Raw genomic sequence first — 23,865 nt, forward strand, 5'->3', positions numbered from 1 at the left:
ACGTAGTCGTTTGTAGACTTATCAATTATTAACAGCGCTGTGTTCGTTTTCTGAATTTATATCGTTCAGCTACCACATTTAGCTTTGGTGTAAAATGATTATTTAACTTATCAATGGCAATTTCATAAACATCAGGAGGAGCTGCATTATCGTCCTGAGCTTGTGCCTGCTGAGTGGACTCATTATTATCAGGCAGCGAGTTATATATTCGCTGTCCCTCCGTTCCCAAGCAAGGGAGGAGCAATGCACGTTTTCTATCCGCACTGTAGCGTATAGCTGCTGATGCAACCATGTAAGTTTCAAACATACCTCTCCACTGTTCCCAACGTACTGGAGAATTCCCAGGGGTTTGAAGAAAAAACGGAGTCGGTGGAATCGAAGCCATAATCCTGTTCTCGTCGCCAAATTGTTATATTGTATAGTAGAATTGTAAGGAACTTGAATAAATGGCATTCACTCGTAACATAAACTTTCACGTAACATTCACTGCATGACGACTACTCGTCTCTAGCTCGTTACGCATTCATACAGTAGTATGAGTTTTCTTACACTCATTACATATTCTACCAACAGAGGGCGCTAGATTACTTTCTAGACACAACAATCAACTAATCACAACTTTCTTTTTTCCCATTAGCACAATTTCCTTCACTTTTTAATATCAATATTATTATAAATTATCACCACCACCATCATTTATTATTATTATTATTGTTATTATTATTATTATCATTATTATTATTAATACTAGGTAGGATAGTATTACTAAACTAAACTTTAAAGAAGCCTGCAAAAGCATAAAAATCAAACTGAACCATACGACATCACACTTCTGTATCTTAAAAGACTGGTCTGGGATTTATGGATTTAAGATTTTAAAAATCACACTTAGGCCTATGTGTAATTATAGTAGGCCTATTAGGCTTATATGTATAACGTACTGATGTCAGCACTCATGCACATTTACATATTTTAGAAGTATTCATTTTGAGTGATCTCAGGAAAGAATATGTATTGGCTCAATAACAAGCTTTAAAATGTTTACACTGTGTACAAAGGGGGAGCTGCAGCTCCTACGGCTTCCTTCAGGATATGTCCCTGTACTAGGGTGTACAACCAACAGAAAATAAAACTGAAAAAAAAATGTTTAGAATGTGGCAAGGAAATGAAATGCCTAGTATCATATCTAGATTTCCTAAAGTTAACACTTGCTCTTATGCACTGGGGGTGGGTAATGCAATTTGCGAAGCACCAAGTGGGGGGTGGGGGTGGGGGAGGTGTGGTTTTGGCAAAGGCGCAGATCTGTTTCTAAAGGTGAAGGGGACATTTTATGAGTCCACACCCACCTCAGGCCCACCATAATTGGGCCCCCGAGTTTCTAAAATTTTAGGAATAGTTAGCTGCAGATGATCGAAATGACACTCTATATAGTAAAATTCATTGTCATCACATCACCTTATATGGTCAAATGACGTTTTACCAGTGACTTGCTAATTAATGTGATGTAATTAGATAATTAAATTTTTAAACTCACCCATTTTTGGTATTACAAGTTGTGTTTCATGTTCTTTATCACTATCTCCTGAGTCCTCAAGTATTCCTTCAGATGCTAAAAAAGCCAAAATCAAACAGACTCAACATACAGGATTATGTAGGAAGTTAATCATATGCTTTTAAATATTAACTATGAAAATTATACATTTCTCATAATAAAGTTATGTAATATTCAACAACAGCAACACTATCAGACATTTACGACAAATGAGTTTTAGAAGATGATCCTATCACTAATTCTTTTTTTTTTCTCTTTTGTGGGATCATCCCACTTTTATTTCATCATAATGTCATAACTACGTGTATATATATACACATAACATATAGCCTACATTTTAAGTCTTTTTTTTTATGTCAATATTCAAGTCAATATACGGTAGCATTTCACATCCATAATTTACAGGTAAACATACAGTTGTATATTTAGTCAGGATCTCAACCATAATACTTTTATTTTTCCTGTTAATAATAATAATAATAATAATAATAATAACATCAATAATAATAATAATAATAATAATAATAATAATAATAATAATAATAATAATAATAATAATAATAATGAGTGGTAATTTTATATAAAATGCAGTTATTCCCATATATAAATTATGAAATCCTTGAATTTGCTTGCTTTGGCTGATGAGGTCTTTTCTTGCATTTAAGCTCAGTTAAAAAAATTGGTATAATAGGTTTTAATAACTGTATATTGTTTTCACATGATTTTAGCCATGTGGAATAAATAATAAAAGCGGCTAATGTAATAAATTCATTTACGACATTGTATTATCATTTGTTGGTTCCTTTAAGAACTACGTTCATATTTACATCGAATAAAAATCCATATTTTTGCAGCAATTGTTTGACTTTGCCCCAGTATTTATATACTAATTCAGTCACTAATTCTTTTTCTATTTTTGAGAAAAACAAAATGTGTTCATCAGCTTTTTAAAGAAATTTTTCTATAAAATGATATTTTGCAAATGATATTTTTGTTTTCACACTTACTTTCTTTTTAGACAGTGCATTTATTCTAAATTATTCATAAGCCTTTGACTCTAATAAACATATTCAATATTGCTCAAAGTATTAATTTATTATTTCAAACTAATGCAAAGCAGTTAATTTTTATAAATATTAACTAATTTTGTATTAAAATGTAAGCAACAAAGTTGGTCAATGGCTGAATATATAGTAACAAAATTGTAGAAAATATTAAAGAGTACATACAAATTTAAATATTTTATCTTCAACACGATTAAAATAATTATTGTTACAAATTTTACAAAAACTTTTATCCCTATAAATTTCCTTTCATCTCTTCTTTTCTATTTTTAATACCAAAGTTAAGATAATAACCTTCTGTGGCTCAAATTACTGTATAACATACAAATTTAAATATTTTATCTTCAACATGATTAAAATAATTATTGTTACAAATTTTACAAAAACTTTTATCCCTATAAATTTCCTTGCATCTCTTCTTTTCTATTTTTAATTCAAAGTTAAGATAATAACCTTCTGTGGCTCAAATTACTGTATAACATAATTTAAAATTCTTTACCTAGAATGCTAGTTAATTACTGAAAGGTCCATTGATTAATCTCAGATAAGAAAGTATAATACATACTCCAAGTATTGAAATGCACGCCAAGTTAATTACATATTAGTTTTCAATGTCTTGCAATTTAAACTCTTCAAGAAAATACATATTGTTGTAAAAAAATTGCTAAAGCTAGACATAAGCAAAATCCATTAAAAAAGAAGATTATTAACTTACTGTGCCCAAAAGTTCTCATTCCTGCTAATTCATTATAGAATTATTCGAGCACTGTTATTATTACTGGTATTATTATTATTATTATTATTTTAGACCTAATCAATTATTGATACAATAATGTCATCTATCGTTCAAAACATCCATTTTGATTAATTAAACAACAGCTTTTCGAATGTGGTATTGCCGATAGAAAAATGCAGTTTTTTGGCATTGCGGCAGTGCCAATAGAAAATAGCAGCTTTTTTCGCACTGTGGCAATAATGCCAATAGAAAATAACAGCTTTTTTCGCACTGTGGCAGTGCCGATAGAAAACAGCAGCTTTTTCACTGTGGCAGTGCTGATAGAAAACAGCAGATTTTATTCGCACTGCAGCAGTGCCGATAGCCTCAGCCTCTAACAGCAGTAATTAGGCAGTTGGTAAATAAAACATAAATGACAATGTTATAACATTATCTTCATTGGTCGCTATTTTATTGTATAAAAGGAAAAGCATTTAAATAAAGAAAATCATGAAAAGAAAGAGGATGAGTGAGAGTTATCACAAAAGAGAAAATTTAAACATAATTATGATATGATATTAAATGCCGCTGCATTTGAATGATTGTACTGATATCAATTGATAAAATGGAAAAAGATGATGGTTTAACAGCAAAAAAAAGTAAAAAAATAAGCATTGTATTTTACATTACATGATGGCTTTGGTGCTTATAATTTGTTTTACCTTGGTAAAGAAAATTAATGTTATGGTATAAAAATTTCACTTCACCACTGATTTCTTGATAACAGAAAAAAGTAATGGATTTACCAGTAATACCATTATCAAGCAAGCATCCAAGTTACTTTACAAAGAGCTTTTTTTTCTTTAATTTCTTTATAATGTGACATATCTTAAAATATTTGATTTAACTCTGAATTTCTAGTCCATTTGGTACCATGGACCTCAATGATTAAAATAACAATGTTCAAATACATTTCCAAGAAACACAATTGGTAACATAAGAAAGATAAGGCAAAGATAAGAAAGGGAACATAAGATGCAATGAAATTAAATGTAAAATATACCAGAAAAATACTGACAAGGTAATATCTGAAAAAAAAGGAATGATAGTTTGCAAGAAATAGAAAGGATGGTATTACTTTGAGAAATGAAAAGGTAGGTCTACATTTTGATTTCTTGTGCTGCCGTTTTTAATTTTTAATAATAAAATAAATTTAAAAAAAACATGTTTACACTTTGTTGTTTGTGATTACCTGTTGTTTTTGACACTGTGCCTTGAGCACCAATTTTTGGTGGTGATGTTTGCACTTTAAAAATCATTATTATTATTATTATTATTAAAAAGGATGCTAGAAGATCTTGATAGGGAAAGCAAGAAAACAGGCCTAAAGATGAACATGATTAAAACAAAATGTATGTCAAATGCAGATACAATACAGCAAGTCTTAAAAATAAATGGATCTGAAGTTCAAAAGACGACGAATACTTCTACCTGGTACCTGGGACAAAGGTTCTCCCTGAAAGATAAAGATCAAGAAAAAGAAATTAAAAGAAGAATGAGAGTAGGATGGGGAGCCTTTGCCAGGGTCAATCCAAGGTCAATCTGGGTGCTGAGCTGGGATCGAGATAGGTAAATTGAGATCGAGGTCACGCCAGGCGCGAGTCGATCCAGGTGCGGTCACATTACAAAAATCTCACCCGCGGTGAGTCAAGCCAGACTTGAGACTCTAGTGTGACTGTAGCCATAGTCTCACTAGATGAGCCTTGTATTCATCACTTGACAGTTCTTCAGATGTTCCTTCAAGGCTCATAGTGGATGGCACATTAGGCATGTCACTATTTTGAATCTCTGTTATAGCTGTAAATTAAGAAGGATGGTTGGTTTTTTTGGGCTCATAGTGGATGGCACATCAGGCATGTCACGTTTTTGAATCTCTGTTACAGCTGTAAATTAAGAAGGATGGATGTGCTGCTACTGCAGCAACAGCGGCGAAACGTTTTTGAAAGTGGGGGGCCATTTCATAAGGTCGAGTATGCGAGCGAAGCGAGCATCTAGGCTGGGGGCCAGGGGGCCGCCAAGGACCCCGCCCCGTGGAAGCTACGGATATTACGAAGTTTGGTGAATTTTATAAATTATTTTATAGGCATCAAGCTACTGTAATATTTCATATTTGTTGTTGTTGTAATTTCCAGTGGCGGATCCAGGAATTCAAAATAGAAGGGCCCAGGGAGGGTATTCTCACAGATAGAAGAGCCATACAACCTCAGCCCCACCATGGTTGGGGCTGAGGTAAGAAAATTTGTGATTACTGGCACCTCTAGATGGCCGGAAATTGCACTTCCAGACATAAAATTTGAATATAATTATCTTTATATCTCCATTTATTTATTGAACGATTTAGGATGGTGGTGGGGGGGGGGCGGTCTGGCTGGGTCCCCTCGAATCCGCCACTGGGTACTTCAGCAGATGGAGAATCTATACCACCTCAGCCCCACCGTGGTTGGGGCTGAGGTAAGAAAATTTGTGATTATGGCACCTCTAGATGGCCGGAAATTACACTCTTAGACTTAAAATTTGAATATAATTTTCCATATATCTCCATTAAAAAGAAAATTGAATTAGCCTCCCCCTTCCCTTGAACGCGCCACAGATTTCTGAACAAAGTCAAAGTCAAGATTGCTTCCACACCTCAATGAATTATTTATTATGAGGGTTATCCTTGATATGGGTTCCCCGACGAAAACTTCACTTTTCCCCGATGGATAAAAATTACCATTTTATGTAGCTCAGAAATGAAAAAGTAAAGCCAAAAAGGGATAGCCAGGGTAAATGTAACCTACAAATTGGATTGGGCTGAATTGTTTGGAACCATTAATGGAATCGATAGTGTAAATGATGTGGATTTAAATGTTGATATGATCTTAAAGAAGCATGAGTCTCTATTTGATGGCAAACTAGGCTTATTACAGAATGTTGAAGCTGATATTGAATTAAGTGATAATGCTAAACTGTTAATAAGTAAATGTCACCGGGTTCCTTATTCACTGAAAGAGAATAATGTTAAATACTTGACACATGTATTCAATGTGTTCACTGAGGCTTCACAACGCCTATACCATTGTTTAATAAAGAGTTGGTCCACCATTAGTACTCTGTGATCACAATATGTTGTGAGGCTGTATCTTTTGAGAAAACTTAAACATAATTATGACATGCTATTAAATGCTGATGCATTTGGATGATTGTACTGATATCAATGGATAAAATAGATAAAGATGATGGTTCAACAGCAAAAAAAAGCAAAAAAATAAGCATTGTATTTTACATTACATGGTGGCTTTGGTGCTTAATAATTTGTTGTGCCTTGATTAAGAAAATTAATGTTAAGATATAAAATTTCAGGTCACCATTGATTTCCTGATAACAGAAAAAATCATGGATTTACCAGCAATATCATTATCAAGCAAACATCCAAGTTACTTTACACAGAGCTTTTTTTTTTAAATTTCTTTATCGTGTGATATATCTTAAAATATTTGATTTAATTCCGAATTAATTTCTGACATAGCCATTGAGGATAAATGTCTAGTTAATTTGGTACCATGGACCTCAATTATTAAAATAATCTGTGGTTAATGTTCAAATACATTTCCAAGAAACACAATCTGGTGTTATACGTCAGAATTACTAAAAATAAAAAAACAATATAATAATAACAACATTGAAATCTTTAAACACTCACTTTCAATTGGTCTCACTAGCTGAGCCTTGTATTCATCACTTGACAGTTCTTCAGATGTTCCTTCAAGGCTCATAGTGGATGGCACATCAGGCATGTCACTTTTTTGAATCTCTGTTATAGCTGTAAATTAAGAAGGATATGGTTGTTTGTTTTAATCTACTGCTACTGCAGAGCATGAGCAACATCAACAACAACTACTATGATAGTGAAATAATTAAACTCATATTCACTTGTTCCCACTTTTTAGCTTTTTATCATTATCGTTGCAAGTATAAACAGGCCTTTAGCCATGGAACAGCTAAATATATTCTGAAGGGGTTAGTGGATGGCATATCTGATGTGTAATATTTTTGTCTCCCTATTGCACGTGGAAATTAAAAAGGATGTTTGATTTGAAAAGATGTATGTTGCTGCTCCGCAAAGAAACCAAAATATATTATTTAAATATTTAAAGTCACTTTCACTTGATCCCGCTAGCTGTCTCTTGTGCTCATCAGTTGGTAATTCTTCAGGTTTTACTTCAATGGTGGCAAGTGATGGTAAATCAGATGTCTCACTTTTTTGAGTCTCTATTATAAGGTAAAATTAAGGATAAAATTTGTTTTGCTCTACAGTAATACACAGCAACAATGAAAGCAACAATTTAATACTAAAATAACTAAACTCACTTTCGCTTGATCCCACTAGCTGTGTCTTCTGTTCTTCACTTGATAATTGTTCAGATGTAGCTGAATATATAAAGATGGCAGGGGATGGTACATCATGTGTCTCACATTCTGTCTCTTTAAAATAATTTTTACTTGATTAATAATTGAAATTCTGAAGTCTACAGCTTATATTTTATCTTTAATATTAAAGATCATATTACTGTACTGTTGTTTCTGGTAAAGATGTTTTCATCACAGACAATTTTTATAATGCCATTTACCATGAGTATTAGTATAGGAAAAAAATGAAAAATAATTTATCTAGTAATAACTAGTATGCATAAATACCTCCTCAATTGAAAATTAAACATGTCGGTGATTTATCTGTATATTATATTTTCTAATTATTATTTTTTTTATTTTTTACTTTTATCTGCCAATAAAACAAATAATGCCCTTGGTATGGAAAAAAGATGTTTGTATAGAAAATTACTAACATCTTTAATTATCACTTGAGGTGTTTCTCCATACAAAGGGTACTATCATAAACTCTAATTCATTTATTTGTTTTTATATATTTTTGAATTATTTAAATCTGTTTTCTTAATTTATGATCTATCATAGATTAGCCGTAAGTCCTTTAATATTTTTTTCTCATGAAAGAAATTAAGTATGGAATGCCAATTAACTTTGGTATGGTGCACACCAAGTGCAATAAAAAAGTTTATGGCCTGGAACCCAGGCTCTATTACTGTAATTTGCTATAAAAGGTTGATGTAATTTTCTTTTGAATGGGTGATTCTTTTAGATGGCTATTACCAGTTTGTACACGATATTTGTTCCGAGATGTTAAATACTAGATTGATTGAATACTAAAATTTTAATGAGATAATTGCTCCATGTGTATTTGAGGCTAAATTCACTAAATAAACAGTTCAAAATCAGGTTAATTTAAGCCCATTAAATGTAATTATGAATTTTATGAAGGAAAATATATAGTTTCATAAAAAAAATAGGCCTCACCTTTTCTAGTCTCTGTATGAAGTGTTCATAGGACAGAATTTTTAAAGCCTAATATTGCCATATAAAGTCTGTCTTAAATGTAATTTGGATGAATGCCATTTTAAATATGCAAATTAGGAACTTAGATGAAAATATTGGATGATCTATCGAGTTCTCTTAATCAGTGAGTTCAAAATAAGAAAAAATCAGCTGGATCCCAGCCTCTACGGCAAAATGCCAATTGCATCATAATTTGCTTTGGTTCTGGAGCCAGATAAAAGACTTTATTTCATCTGCCTAAGTTGCTAATTATACAATAATAATTGTTGTGGAATGCCCTTATTTTTTTTAATGAGATTGAGAATTGATAATTTGAGAGACTGCAAGGAAAATTACATGAGCTATTGCACATTTTTATGAATTAATCGATGAATATCATAACATAAATACAAGAAGCAAATCAAAAAACACTTTGATCTCACCAAAATGGCAGAATGATTTTGGAAAAAGAACATTTAAATACCGATCCGTTAATTTATGGAACAATTTATCATCAGATATCCGCAGTAATATTCATTCTATTTCCCTACAATCCTTTAAAAATCTAATTTAATTTACCAATCTTTTTTTCTGCTTCTTATATTTATGTAACTTATATATTTCTTTATCAATTCTGTTTTTACCTCAGGGAAGAACAGTGTACTAATACTGACTGAGTATCCAGAATAAAGAAAAATTTCTATTCTATTTCTATATTCATAGGATATAAGTCTCCCATAAAAAGCTTCTCGGGATTAAGAATTAGGACAAGATTTCTTGGGCTTCCCATGTTTCAGAGATGGTTTCTAGAGCGTTATTTTCCTTATGTATTCTAAAAAGAGCCAACATTGGGCTTAATCGACTGGTTCATTTCGTTGACTAAGATTTTTCGTTGAGTATTATTTTCATTCGACTGGTTTGTAAAATAGACTTCGTTGACAACAAAAATGAATGTAACTAGAGTGTGTTAATCAGCGTTAAGTTATCCACATGACCAAAAAAAACTTGGTCGATTGGTCAGTTTAGAAACAACACTTGAGTTAATATAATTACTTCCTTTATTTTTGACGTGTTGAGTACGGTCGTATATTCGAGATGATGTTACCCTTACAGGTATATGCCTCTGTTTGTTCCTGCTGACACTACATCTGCATGGTCTGGTTGCCGCTATTCCAAGATGGCTAATTCTGGAGAAAAAATCTTTGACCGGAATTGCTGTACACTGTTGGCCAATTTTATAAAATTCGCTAATTGTGTAAATCATATCTTTTTAATGCTGCTTGGCGCTTCCAAAAGGGCCTACCTCAGGGTTAAAATCCACTTTAAAATTTCAAAATATCTTCTAAAATATCTATATACAAAAATATCAAAAACGTTGAAATGCAGCAACAGAAACAAAGTTAAAAAATGACAGTAGTAACAGACACTGAACAAGAATACAGGGAGTACTCAGGCTGCCTTGCGTGCACTAGTTTACGACACTCCCTCGATCTGGAATGTGGGTTATGTAACACCAGCGGGTTCGGTTCACTGTGAGCTAGTCTGTGCATGCAATGCTTAGAACAATAGTCAATCCAAGGGTGTTAGTCACTAGCTATGTCTTTTGATTAAACGAAGTCAGGGCTAGGAAACAGCTCAAAAATAACACGATCATAATACTTTTAAAAAAACACCACAGAAAACTTCCACAAACCTTCAAGGACGCATTAAACACAACAATCAAATCAGATTAAGGTAAAAAGCAAACTTTTAAGAGGAAAATAATCCTTTCCTTAGCTGCCTGGCTCCTCGAGCACATTGTATGTGTATTCTATTTGTATTAAGGCCTAAAAAATTGTGCTACTGATAAAAAACGATTTACAAATATTAATTAGCAATGGCCTAGCACAAAATGCTGAGGCTTAGTATGAGGCTATTTAAATCATTTCTATCACCTTTTTTATAAATTGGGACTACTACTATTCCATAATAATCAGTGATTATGGGCAACAAATTGACTGACACGGGAAGTAGAGGAATTTAATTCACAGATGATCAAACATGTTCCTATGTCAGACAAAAAACTCACTGAACTCAAAACTAACTTGGCAAAGGATATTATCCTTTCCAAAGTACTAACATTCTGCCAGCAAAGTTGGCCAGAAAAATCTAAGCTAGCTCCAGAGATGATACCTTACTGGAAGCAGTCTAATATGCTCACTGAATCCTAAGGACACTTGTTATTTGGCACACGCCTGGTCATTCCACGAATAAGGAGGCAGGAAATTCTTGAACGAATTCATGACGGACATCAAGGAATTTCTAAATGTCGCGAAAGTGCAAAATCCACGGTTTGGTGGCCTGGATTAAGTTCAGAAATTGCAGAAATGGTAGAGAGATGCCAAACTTGTTGTCTGCAGAGAAAGAACAAAGTAGAGCCTATGATACCATCGAAAACGCCAGACAGACCATGGCAAAAGATTGGAGTCGACCTATTTCACTTTAGACACTTGACATACATCTTAGCAATCGACTACTTCTCAAGATACATTGAGATTGACTTATTGACAACGACCACATCAACTAGTGTTGTTAGTCATTTGAAATCCATTTTCGCACGTCACGGGGTACCACAGGAAGTGATATCAGATAATGGACCTCAATTCGCATCAGCAGACTTCTTAAGGTTTGCGCAAGAGTGGAACTTCACTCACACAACCAGTAGTCTGCGCTATCCTCAAAGCAATGGGGAAGCGGAGAGAGTAGTGCAAACCTTAAAGAACATGTTGAACTCAGCTAAAGACCCATACTTAGCTTTACTGTGCTATAGAAGCACTCCCATACATTCTGGACTAAGCCCGTCAGAATTACTAATGGGAAGAAAACTACGCACCAGACTACCCATGCACCCGAAACAACTCAATCCAAATTGGGAACACCTGAATAGGTTTCGCTTGCAAAACCAACGGCTGAAAAACCAGCAAGAGCAGCAGTACAACCGACGTCATGCTACACACGAGATGAAAGAATTGCCAATTGGAGCGCATGTGTATATTACAAATGCAAAAGTGTTTGGTACAGTAGTGAACAAAGCAAAAACACCAAGGTCCTATATTGTACAAACAGATATAGGAGTGTTGCGCAGAAATCGCCGTCAACTCAACCTGATGAGCGAACAACCAACTTCGGATGGTCTAATCCTATCTGAAGAGGACCAAACACCACCTGTTCCAGCCGAACCGGTTCCGCGATATCCACGTCGCCAACATAAACCACCGGACCGCTATGGAATAGTTCTTTCACATTGAAGCGATAGGCCTTTGAACATTTTAAACATTTTGAATATTATATAACCATTTGAACATTATATAACCAAAAATATGCATGCAGAAATGAACTCTATATAATCGACGCTTCAAAGACAATCTAATAGAATAAAATTGTAAAATAAAGAAGAGTAGAGAAACAAATGCTATAATGATCCTAGAAAGGGGGATGTGGCATTAGTATACTTATGGTAACTTGACCACTCCCATGAACCCACTCTAAAGTAGACCACAGGCTGTCATAGCCTTTAATGATAGATGATAAATCACTCCTGACCCTATTCACCCCTTGTACTGTATACCTATTTTGTAATATAGTATCATTCTCGAATATACACTCACTGAGTACACACTTAATAAAATAGCCTATAGAGAACTTGTTGTGCCTGAATTTGTTAGTGTGTAAAACACATAACAATACAATAAGCTGTAACAAAATGAGGGTGGGTTGAAGAATTTTAAGGGCGATTTACTGCCAAACATATAATGTAAAGATGCTATATAAATGTGGAGGACTTCAAAAAACAATTTTAGGAGCCATTTATGAATGAACAACTTTAATGAGAACACAGACGACTAGAAGTAGTTGAACATGATATTTTTGAAATTGACTCTACTTGGGTGTACAAACAACAGAAAAATTTTTTTTTTTTTTTTTAAATGTTTAGGACGTGGCCAAGGAAATGAAATTCCTAGAATCAGTATCTGGATTTCCTGAAAAGTTAACACTTGCTCTTTGTGCAATAATGTGGAGCTCTTTTGGAAAATTATGCTCTAAGGATCATAAAATATGTACAGCAAAAAATTGAAATATTTAGTTTTTGAGATAGATTACACCTATAACCATGAATGATAGACCCAGATTCAGTTATTAAATAATATGGAGTTTTAGAATATGTTGAGAATAAATGTTGCTTCCATCAGTTTTGTTTTTTCTAATTTGAGAGGAGACAATTATTCATGAGAAAAAATATACATCCACTATATTAAATGTGATAGTGTTATAATAGCCATGAGTTGTTACTCCCTAAAAGCCAAGGGCCCGGGATGTCAAGGTGCCTATAAGATGATATTCAGCAATTGTTTTGGCATGACCATGGGCACAAAACTGTCTGAGCAGGGCCAAGGAGTTGAACATTTAAAAAAAATCAAAATACACACCTCACTGTCATACTCATCCTCAGTCTAATAAGGTAGTAAGGGCCTAAAGAAGCCTTAGGGCCTGTGTATACTTGCAACAATAACGATAAAAAGTTAAAAAGCAATTGTTCATAAGAAACTGAAAGAAATACAAATTTTTACACTAGAATGATTCGAAAACAATTCATCGTGCATACAATAATAAAATGTTTTGAAAAATCAATTCAAATGACATCATAATCATTGTTATTACTATCGTACACATGATATATTTCTTTTATTTTCTAAATGAACAATTGCTTTTTAGCTTTTTATCAATTATAGTTGAAGTATAAACAGGCCTTTAGCCAGGGAACAGCTAAATATGTTCTGGAAGCATATCTGGTGTGTAATATTTTTGTCTCACTATTTTAGGTGGAAATTAAAAAGGATGTTTGATTTGAAAAGATGCATATTACTGCTACACAAAGAAACCAAAATATATTAGGGCTTATTCGACTGTTTCATTTCGTTGAGTACGAATTTTCATTGAGTATTATTTTCATTCGACTTTCATTTCGTAAAATAGACTTCCTGACAACGAAAAATTAACATAACCAGAATGCGTTCATCAGCGTTAAGTTATGCACATGACCAAAAAAATATGGCCAATTGGTCAGTTTAGTTTAACAACAACATTTGCATTAATATAATTTAGATTAAATTTCAGGAAAAAAAAAATTATAATATTTACCCCCATTGAAGTCAAAAAATAATTGCAGGCCAGAATTCAAAAACTGGATGAAAACCTTTTTTTATGAAAAACCTAAACTGCCACAATCCGAAGAAGCCTCGATTATGCAGCATGTATCGCCGTAACTATGCAGCCATTTTGTTTTGACGAGTATTTACCAGTTTTCATGTGTCTCACTTTCTGTCTCCTCTTTAAAGTAATTTTTGAAAGATTAACAATTGAAATTCTGAAGTCTACAACTTATATTTTATCTTTAATATTAAAGATCATATTACTGTACTGTTGTTTCTGGTAAAGACGTTTACATCACAGACAATTTTTATAATGCCATTTACCATGAGTATTTGTCAAGGAAAGAATTAGTTAGAAGGAGCAGAATGTTAGAAGCAATCCACATAGCCAGATATCTTAATTAATACCTTCTGGTCACCCTAAGCCCTGTTGACACTTGATTTTACGCCTTGTATAGAAATGGCCGCCATTTTTCAAAATGGTCGCCAAATTTATCTAAAATGTGCATAAAAATTAAATAAGCTGCAGATACGATTTTAGTGTCTAAACTGATCATTTCTAGACAGGCAACAACCTAGACATATAAAAACTACTGTCACTCAACATATGCAAAAGCTGGTGTTTATTTGTTTTAAAAGAAACCGCAAAATATACCTAAAATATGTACAAAACAAGAATAAGTATGTAAGCTACTAGTACAGTTTGTACCTTAATTGAACTTTATAATTTTTGGTGCGCTGAATTTGAAAAAAGGTAGGTGCCATTTTTTCTCCCATCATCAGCTGCCATTTTGAATTTCAAGATGGCTGATGCACCACATAAAACATGGTCATGATTAGTGTGGGTCGTGACAAAGTGCGAGCCAGCGAGTCATGCGAGTCGTACGAGTCATGCTAGCCATGCGAGCCATACATTTTTAATATTTTTTTGTATCTGTAATTATTTTTTATTAACAAGTACTATTGTATTTATTTATTTATTTCTTATTACATAAACAGTTAATTTCTTTAGTAAATTTCTAGCGGAATATTCCACTGCGGTAGTAATGGTATAATTGAAGCATTGTGATTGGCTATATGTTCATGTTGCAGGAGGAGGAGGATGACGTTGACGGTATACAGGTTTTGCCTTTGCGGGTGAAGTACATTAATATATATATATACATTACATTAATAATAATATTTTTAAAATATGGATGCAGCAGAAAAGCGCTTCGCATGTCTTTTGGATCCGTAAAAGTAACAATGACAATATTTTAATATAAATTATGATGTTCATATGACCTTCTCATCGAGTAGACTAATACTAAAATCAAACCATTTCCTGCAATCAAAAAGTGACTTAAATCAACCCGGCCCGATCATATCCCTGGCTGAGAATAATATTAGGAGTCGCAAAAAGGCCTCACCAACCTCGAAGCCAACAGGAACAGGAGAGGGCGACCGACGAAGAGGGGGTTTGAATTCTGAAATACGAATCGTACCCACCTGCATGTTAAATCACGTTCGATAACAATTGATGTTATTGTTCTTAGACTTATCATGATAGATTAATAAATAAATAATAAATTAATAGAATACTAAAATAGTATGGGTTATTGTATACTTTTGAGGATTACCATAACCAAAACCGGCCACCGAGAGGATGGGCAGGGGGAAGATTCCCAGGGCCGAAGCTTACCAGGGGCCCATAGAAATTGCAGGTAGCATTTTGTTTTCCATATTTAAAAAAAAAATATTAATTACTATCATGGGCCCTTAATAATGGCATGGGTCCCCTAATAATGGGCCCCTTCAGATTGATAGGGCCCCCTCAAAAAATGTTTGCACCTCGGCGCAATCTTTCTCCCGCGTTGTGCTCGTAACTGGGGACCCACACCCACCCTTGCCCCTGTTACAGTTTCCTTTCCTCTCTTGGCGGCTCTGACCACTGAACTACTGTACAGACTCCCTAAAAATTTGCCACACATAGCTCCATCATCCTCTCCCATCATTTCACCACACCCTGAATGCATTGATTGTTATAATTTGATTATAACAATCAATAATAATAATAATTTGATTGTTAATCATACCTTTGTTTTTATATTATTTGGCATTTACAGTCAGATAATTAAGAAAAAATTATATAATAATACAATAATTACAATATACCAAGCACCCAGGGGCATTATTGTTCAGGTGGTTTTTGAGGAGCCAGTGTTTACTGGTAAATGTACAGTAGTCCACATTGATGTTAAAAAGTGTTTTTGTATGGCTTATAAATCCCTTATTAGCAGTTAATTTAATTCCACTAGGGTAAAACATTGATAATTAATTCAATGTTGAAAATTATGTTGCTCTCACTTCATCCCTCCATAGTTATTAGAGACAATTCAAAGAAAAATTAAACGCCCTAAGTGTTTATTTCTAACGGCATTTATTTTTGGAAGGGAGGGGGGGGGGTTATTCGAGGGGCGTTTGTTCAAAGCAGGGCATTTATTTGAAGAAATACTTAAAATTATTAATTGTTATTTAAAACATGATGGATCACAGACAGGATGTTAGCCCATAAATTAATTTTTATTAGTCTTTTATGCATTTTAAATTATGACGTTTAATCTTTTAATTGTGTTTGGTTTCATGTTTTTTAATTGTAAATTAAATAAGGTCCTCCGTCCATGCATTGGGCGAATGGGCAGTGTGATTGAAATTAATATTACATAGCCTATTACATAGTCACAGTCAAACAAATATGTTAAAAGTAGTTATTATCATTATTGTAATTATTTTATAAATTGTTTTTTAGCATAGACTTTTGTGTGCCTCGCATGACTCGCACTGTTGGTACACATCCCGCAAGAATTACATTCATGGCTCGCATGAATTGCATGCCTCGCTGGTTTGCACTTTGGCAACTCTCAATTAGTGCCAATGGAAAGGGAAATATACACTGATCATTTATTTTCATTAAACCAATAGGCAATTGCTTCAACAGTACTTCAACTTCTGGAACCTTCCATGGTCTCTTGGGTTTCTATAATTACCAATGTGGTTTACACTGTTTATTTGATCAAATAAATGTTATTATAAAATTTATCACAAGATGTAGAATAATAGACTGCTACCTCCTTGCTAATTCTTAGTCAATGCAATGCATAAAATAAACAACTAAAACAAATAATATTTACTCACATCTCTGAAATTTTTCAACTTACCCATTTTTGGTTTTACAAGTTGCGTTTCATGTTCTTTGTCACTATCTTCTGAGTCCTCAAGTATTCCTTCAGATGCTGAAAAAGCCAAAATCAAACAGACTCAACACGCAGGATTACGTTGGAAGTTAATCTTATGCTTTTAAATACTAACTATGGAAATTATACATTTCTCATAATAAAGTTATGTAATATTCAACAACAGCAACACCATCAGATTGTTAAGATATTGATGACAAATGAGTTTTAGAGGATGATACTGTCACTAATTCTTTTTATTTTTACTCTTTTTTGTTATCGTCCCACTTTCACTTTCATAACTACGTATTTATATACATAACATATAGCCTACATTTTTTAAGTTTTTTTTTTTTTTCTATGTCAATATTCAAGTCAATATACTGTAGCATGAGTGGTAATTCTATATGAAATGCAGTTATTCCAATAAATTATGAAATGCTTGAATTTGTTTGCTTTGGCTGATAAGGTAATTTCTTGCAACCTTTTCCTGTATTTAAGCTCAGTTAAAAGAATTGGAATAAAAGGTTTTCATAACCGTATATTGTTTTCACATGATTTTAGCCATGTGGGATAAATAACAAAAGCGGCTAATGTAATAAATTCATTTACGACATTGTATTTATCATTAATATTGTCGATTCCTTTAACAACTACGTTAATTTTCATATCGAATAAAAATCCTTTATTTTTGCAGTAATTGTTTGACTTTTCCCCAGTATTTATTTACTAATTCAGTCACTAATTCTTTTTCTATTTTTGAAAAAACAAAATGTGGTTGGTCATCAGCTTCTTAAAGAAGTTTTTCTATAAAATGTTCTCATACTTACTTTCTTTTTAGACAGTGCATTCATTCTAAATTATTCAAAGGCCTTTGACTCTAATAAACATATTCAATATTGCTTAAAGTATTAATTTATTATTTCAAACTAATGCAAAGCAGTTAATTGTTCTAAAACATTAACTAATTTTGTATTAAAATGTAAGCAACAAGTTGGTCAATGGCTGAATATATAGTAACAAAATTGTAGAAAATATAAAGAGTACAAATTTAAATATTTTGTCTTCAACATGATTAAAATAATTATTGCTACAAATTTTACAAAACTTTTATCCCTATAAATTTTTTCGCATCTGTTCTTTTCAATTTTAATTCAAAGTTAAGATAATAACTTTCTGTGGCTCAAATTACTGTATAACAAAATTTAAAACACTTTTAACCTAGAATGCAAGTTAATTACTGAAAGGTCCACTGATTAATCTCAGATAAGAAAGTATAATACATACTCCAAGTATTGAAATGCACGCCGAGTTAATTACATATTAGTTTTCAATGTCATGCAATATAACTCTTCAAGAAATTATTATTTATTCGAGCACTGTTATTATTACTGGTATTATTATTAGACCTAATCAATTATAGATACAATAATGTTATCAATCCTTCAAATCATCCATTTTGATTAATTAAACAACAGCTTTTCGAATGTAGTACTGCCGATAAAAAACTGCAGTAGTGCCAATAGAAAATAGCAGCTTTTTTCGCACTCCGGCAATAATGTAAATAAAAATAACAGCTTTTTTCGCACTGCTGCAGTTCTGATAGAAAACAGCAGGTTTTTTTCTCACTGCGGCAGTGCCGATAGCCTCAGCCTCTAACAGTAATTAGGCAGTTGGTAAATAAAACATAAATGACACTTAAATCTAATGATATTTAATGTTATAACATTATCTTCATTGGTCGCTATTTTATTGTATAAAAGAAAAAGCATTTAAACAAATAATGAAAATCATGAAAAGAAAGAGAATGAGTTAGAGAAAACTTAAAACATAATTTTGAAATTATATTAAAGTGTTGATGCATTTGGATGATTGTACTGATATCAATGGATAAAATGGATAAAGATGACTGTTCAACAACAACAACAACAACAACAAAAAATAAGCATTGTATTTTACCTTACATAGTGGCTTTGGTGCTTAATAATTTGTTATGCCTTGATTAAAAAAATTAATGTTATGATACAAAATTTCAGGTCACCATTGATTTCTTGATAACAGAAAAAACGTCATGGATTTACCAGCAATATCATTATTAAGCAAACATCCAAGTTACTTTACACAGAGCTATTTTTTTTTTTTTATTTCTTATCGTGTGACATATCTTAAAATATTTGATTTAACTCCGAATTAATTTCTGACATAGCCATTGAGAATAAATATCTAGTCCATTTGGTACCATGGAGCTCAATTAGTAAAACAATCTGTGGTTAATGTTCAAATACATTTCCAAGAAACACAATCTGGTGTTATAAGTCAGAATTACTAAAAATAAAAAAACAATATAATAATAAAACATTGAAATCCTTAAACACTCACTTTCACTTGGTCTCACTAGCTGAGCCTTGTATTCAACACTTGACAGTTCTTCAGATGTTTCTTCAAGGCTCATAGTGGATGGCACATCAGGCATGTCCCTTTTTGGAATCTATGATATAGTTGTTAATACAAGAATATGGTTGTTTGTTTTAATCTACTGCTACTACAGTGATATGAAATAATTAAACTCATATTCACTTGTTCCCACTTTTAAGCATTTTATCATCATCGTTGCAAGTATAAACTGGCCTTTAGCCATGGAACAGCTAAATATGTTCTGGAGGGGGTAATGAATGGCATATCTCATTAGGCCGACCAGCCCTCCATAAACTAACGTTAGAATACCGCACTTTCGGCGGTAAAGAACAATTAAAACCTCATAAAAAAGGCAACTAATCCGTTTACCTATAATTGAATCCAAGGACACCAGTGTTAAACACTCAGTACTTATCCTTGATAATGTGTTAATCCAATTAATATAGTGAGATAACGTAACGTTAGTTTATCGAGGGCGGGTTGAGCTAATGTGATGTGTAATATTTTTGTCTTCCTATTGCACATGGAAATAGAATGTTTGAAAAGATGAATATTGCTGCTATGCAAAAAAAACAAAAACCAAAATATATTATTTAAATATTTAAACTCACTTTTACTTGTTCCCTCTAACTGTGTCTTGATTTCATCACTTGACAATTTTCAGATGATTCTTTAAAGGTCATAATAGATGGCACATCAGGCATGTCACTTTTTTGAGTCTCCATTATTGCTGAAAATTAAGAAGGATAATATATGTTTATTTTATTATTCTACTGCTAATGCAGAGCAAAAGCAACATCAAGAACTATAATAGTAAAATAAATATAAAGTAGTGTTTGTTCTATAGCCGCTGCAACAATATAATACTAATTTCACTAAACTCACTTTCACTTGATCCCACTTGCTGTGTCTTGTGCTCATCAGTTGGTAATTTTTCAGGTTTTACTTCAATGGTGGCAGGTGATTGTAAATCAGATGTCTCACTTTTTTGAGTCTCTATTATAAGGTAAAATTAAGAAGGATAAAGTTTGTTTTACTCTACAGTAATACATAGCAACAATGAAAGCAACAATCTAATACTGAAATTAAACTCACTTTCACTTGATTCCACTAGCAGTGTCTTCTGTTCATCACTTGATAATCGTTCAGATGTATATTCAATGGTGGCAGGAGATGGTATATCACATGTCTCACTTTCTGTCTCTTTAAAGTCATTTTTGCATGATTAATAATTGAAATTCTGAAGTCTACAACTTATATTTTATCTTTAATATTAAAATTCATATTACAGTACTGTTGTTTCTGGTAAAGATATCTACATCACAATCAGAAATGTTTATAATGCCATTTACTGTATTATTTCATTATTTAATTTCTTTTTGCAGTCATTGTCATCTTCATCTTTTTCATTGTATATTACCATTAAGTAATATATATAATTGTCATTATTATCATCTATATTATTATAGTGATCAAGCAATTCTAAATTCACATACAATAATCATAATCAAACCAAAATAAATAGTGATCAATGATTGGTACTTTATTAATTAATAAATTTCTACCAATCTTTCCTAAACTATCCACTAAGTCACCATGCAGTATTAGAAATACAAAACACATTGAAATTGTTTCTTCATGTTCAGAAGATCAGATTGCAAGATATGCTTTATTGTAGGCCATGCTTTTAAACATATCTTCATTTGTTCATGAGTGCTTAAACATATTAATCTCCTTTGACTGATATTATTGGATAGGTTATAGAAGGCAAAAATAAATAAATAAATAGAGCCAGCACCTGATAGAGTTCATACTGCCAGACAACTTTGATACATGATTTTTTAACTTTCTGTATATTTTGGTCATGCCCTTTCATCCCAAAATCACTTCTCCCCATTAGATCAATTATTTGTACTGCTCCACTATATTACAATGATCCATTCATTAATTTTTTAATAATCCTGCAAACAAAGACACAAATGGTGGTGAAAACATAACATCCTGTTGGAGCTAGTACTTACCACACTCATATAAATCTTGCAGAACTTTGTCAACAAAGTTTTCTTCACAGGCATTGACCGTAGTGAATAATTCAAACTCAAATGGCACAACAGCATCTTCTGATAACTTGACTGGTATTATCTTAGCATCATTAAGTGTTTCTGATTTCAGCATTTCTATAACAACAGTGTGTGCAGCATATTTAGAATATTCAGTCAATGGTTTTGGTGAAAATGCAATGATAATTCTTCTGCTCTCTATTACTACATTATTAATAGTTTCAGGCTTCCATTTTTTCAAAATTCTGGTCTCTTGTGTTGTAAGTCCTCCATCAACTTATTTTCCCACTCTATGTTGTCACTTACGATACAGAGATGATATGAGCCGCCTTGAAAAGCAAAGAAAAAAAACATGTAATTCAGTAATATTTTGAAATTTCCTTGAAACCCTTACATTTATTGCTGATTAATAATCCCTTTAATTGCAGTACCACCATGTTCCAAACTTTCTGTCTAACGTCACACCTTTGTCTTCTTGTAGACTCGAGAGAAATATTTTTATCGATGTCTGCAATGTTTAAATGTATTACACAGTACAGTAGTTTAATTTTTAATTTTTTCTTACCTTTCATTACTTTTTCACTTATTTGTATTCATAACTAGTACTTTTTTATTGAGGAAAGCAAGAAAATACATGTTTATTTAAATTTAAATTGCAAAAGCTCATACTTGTGTTCAGAAAATGAATGTTTTGCTTGAGAACAACATGTGTGTGCATAATTTATACTCACATTCTCATAATCAACTTTTCACTTTACAATATGATCTCTCACCTTTTGCCTTCAGCCTACTCAGAGCAGCTTGGTATTGCTTCTCATCTAATCCTAATGTCGCGAATTGCTATCTCTATCACTCGGATGGATGTATTGTCAGGACACCACTTCAAAATTAATAACACCGATGCAATGCGACTTGAGTTGATAGGAGTTCTTTATTTTAGACAGTAAAGTCAATCTTGTGAAGCTCTTTGGATACAGTAATACTCAGCTTAACATAACAAATATAAAGAAACAACAAAGACCCCTGTGGATGAAAGGAAAGTAACTTAACATTCTATCTTTCATCGCACCTCATTAAAATCATCAAAGTAATGTGGTCTCCTTAAATTACGAATCAATAATTAAATATTAATCATTTAAAACATAACATATCATCGATAATACACAATACATAGTCAAACTCATAACTTCTATCATGAATACGTCATATAAAATATCATAAAGTAATCTGTTAATAATCCATTAGAATAGTAATAAAGTAAGTCTTCCTTAATATGACCAAATTGTCTGGATCCATCTAATCAGTATGTATGGGAAGTAATCTTCAGTTTTCAAAGAAAATGGTAGACATAAGTAAATATTGAATATAAGTACAATTAATCTCTATCCATATTGTTAAATATTAAATAAAGTAATATTCAGGTGGAGTAGTTATGAAAGTATAATAAATACGCTATCAAAATAAATTCAACAATCGGCCATCTTGACTTACCCAGTCTCAGGTCTAACTCGATAGCCTCATACACTAACTCTTTCATAAACTTGTAAATAAGTTTCCTCAAATTGCTAAAAACAAATCAAACAATTGTCCCAGCTTATTTCTAATATTTAATTAATTTATCATCATGAATAAACATAGTATAAAGTAAAGTTCTAGTCAACGTATACCTATTAGTATTAGCATACAATAATATGCAAAGCCATGGGCGCTGCCATATTGGATCTTTGTTTACCATAAGACGCCACCTATGTTTAGTTCTAGCGCCACCAAGATAGTCTACCAATGCTGAAGGCATGGTCAAGTATAAAATTAACAGGTTCAGTGTAATATATAAAAGAAATTACTACATTGCTTAATAATTTCTAAAGTGTACTTTATATAATACTACAAATCTATACTGACATAGTAATTGATAATACTGTAGTACTCAAATACTACTAGTTCACATAATTAAAACAGTCTGCATAAGTGCTTCGGTCATTCTTTAAGAGAATTACTTCATAATGTTTAAATATTTAACTAAATAGTAATTAATGGGTAAAACAAGTATCATAATTATAAACCTACATAATCAGTTACAATCACTATGCATGCAACTGTAGAATACAAATAATATTTAACATAATCAAATCATAGTAGAACAAATGTTAAACATACCCAAACTCAGCATAAAACAAGGTCTTTATGCAAGACAAACCACAGCTCACTCCTTACCATTCAAACATCGA

At 32.4% G+C, this 23,865-nt stretch overlaps 1 protein-coding gene and 1 long non-coding RNA gene across 2 annotated transcripts in view; both read right to left on the minus strand.

Annotated features, from left to right (window-relative positions):
• Positions 1-1,041: 1,041 nt before the first annotated feature.
• The window catches only part of LOC117120316, a 66,678-nt gene continuing 43,854 nt past the window's right edge, over positions 1,042-23,865 (minus strand). Inside the window, exons 14-18 of the mRNA XM_033265338.1 lie at positions 20,463-20,573; positions 7,532-7,642; positions 7,109-7,193; positions 1,535-1,611; positions 1,042-1,103 (exon numbers count right to left, since the gene is read on the minus strand). Of these exons, the coding sequence (XP_033121229.1) occupies positions 1,042-1,103; positions 1,535-1,611; positions 7,109-7,193; positions 7,532-7,642; positions 20,463-20,573 (446 nt within the window). The remainder of the gene's footprint in view (positions 1,104-1,534; positions 1,612-7,108; positions 7,194-7,531; positions 7,643-20,462; positions 20,574-23,865) is intronic.
• Positions 21,952-23,865, minus strand: LOC117120318. Its single transcript, XR_004447324.1, has 4 exons — positions 23,795-23,865; positions 23,129-23,202; positions 22,411-22,660; positions 21,952-21,966 (listed from the first exon to the last, which is right to left on the minus strand). It is a non-coding gene; the product is annotated as an uncharacterized LOC117120318 (long non-coding RNA).

The sequence above is a fragment of the Anneissia japonica genome, unplaced genomic scaffold (genome assembly GCF_011630105.1).
Source record: "Anneissia japonica isolate Jap-2015-1 unplaced genomic scaffold, ASM1163010v1 scaffold287808_len173961_cov137, whole genome shotgun sequence".
NCBI lineage: Eukaryota > Metazoa > Echinodermata > Crinoidea > Comatulida > Comatulidae > Anneissia > Anneissia japonica.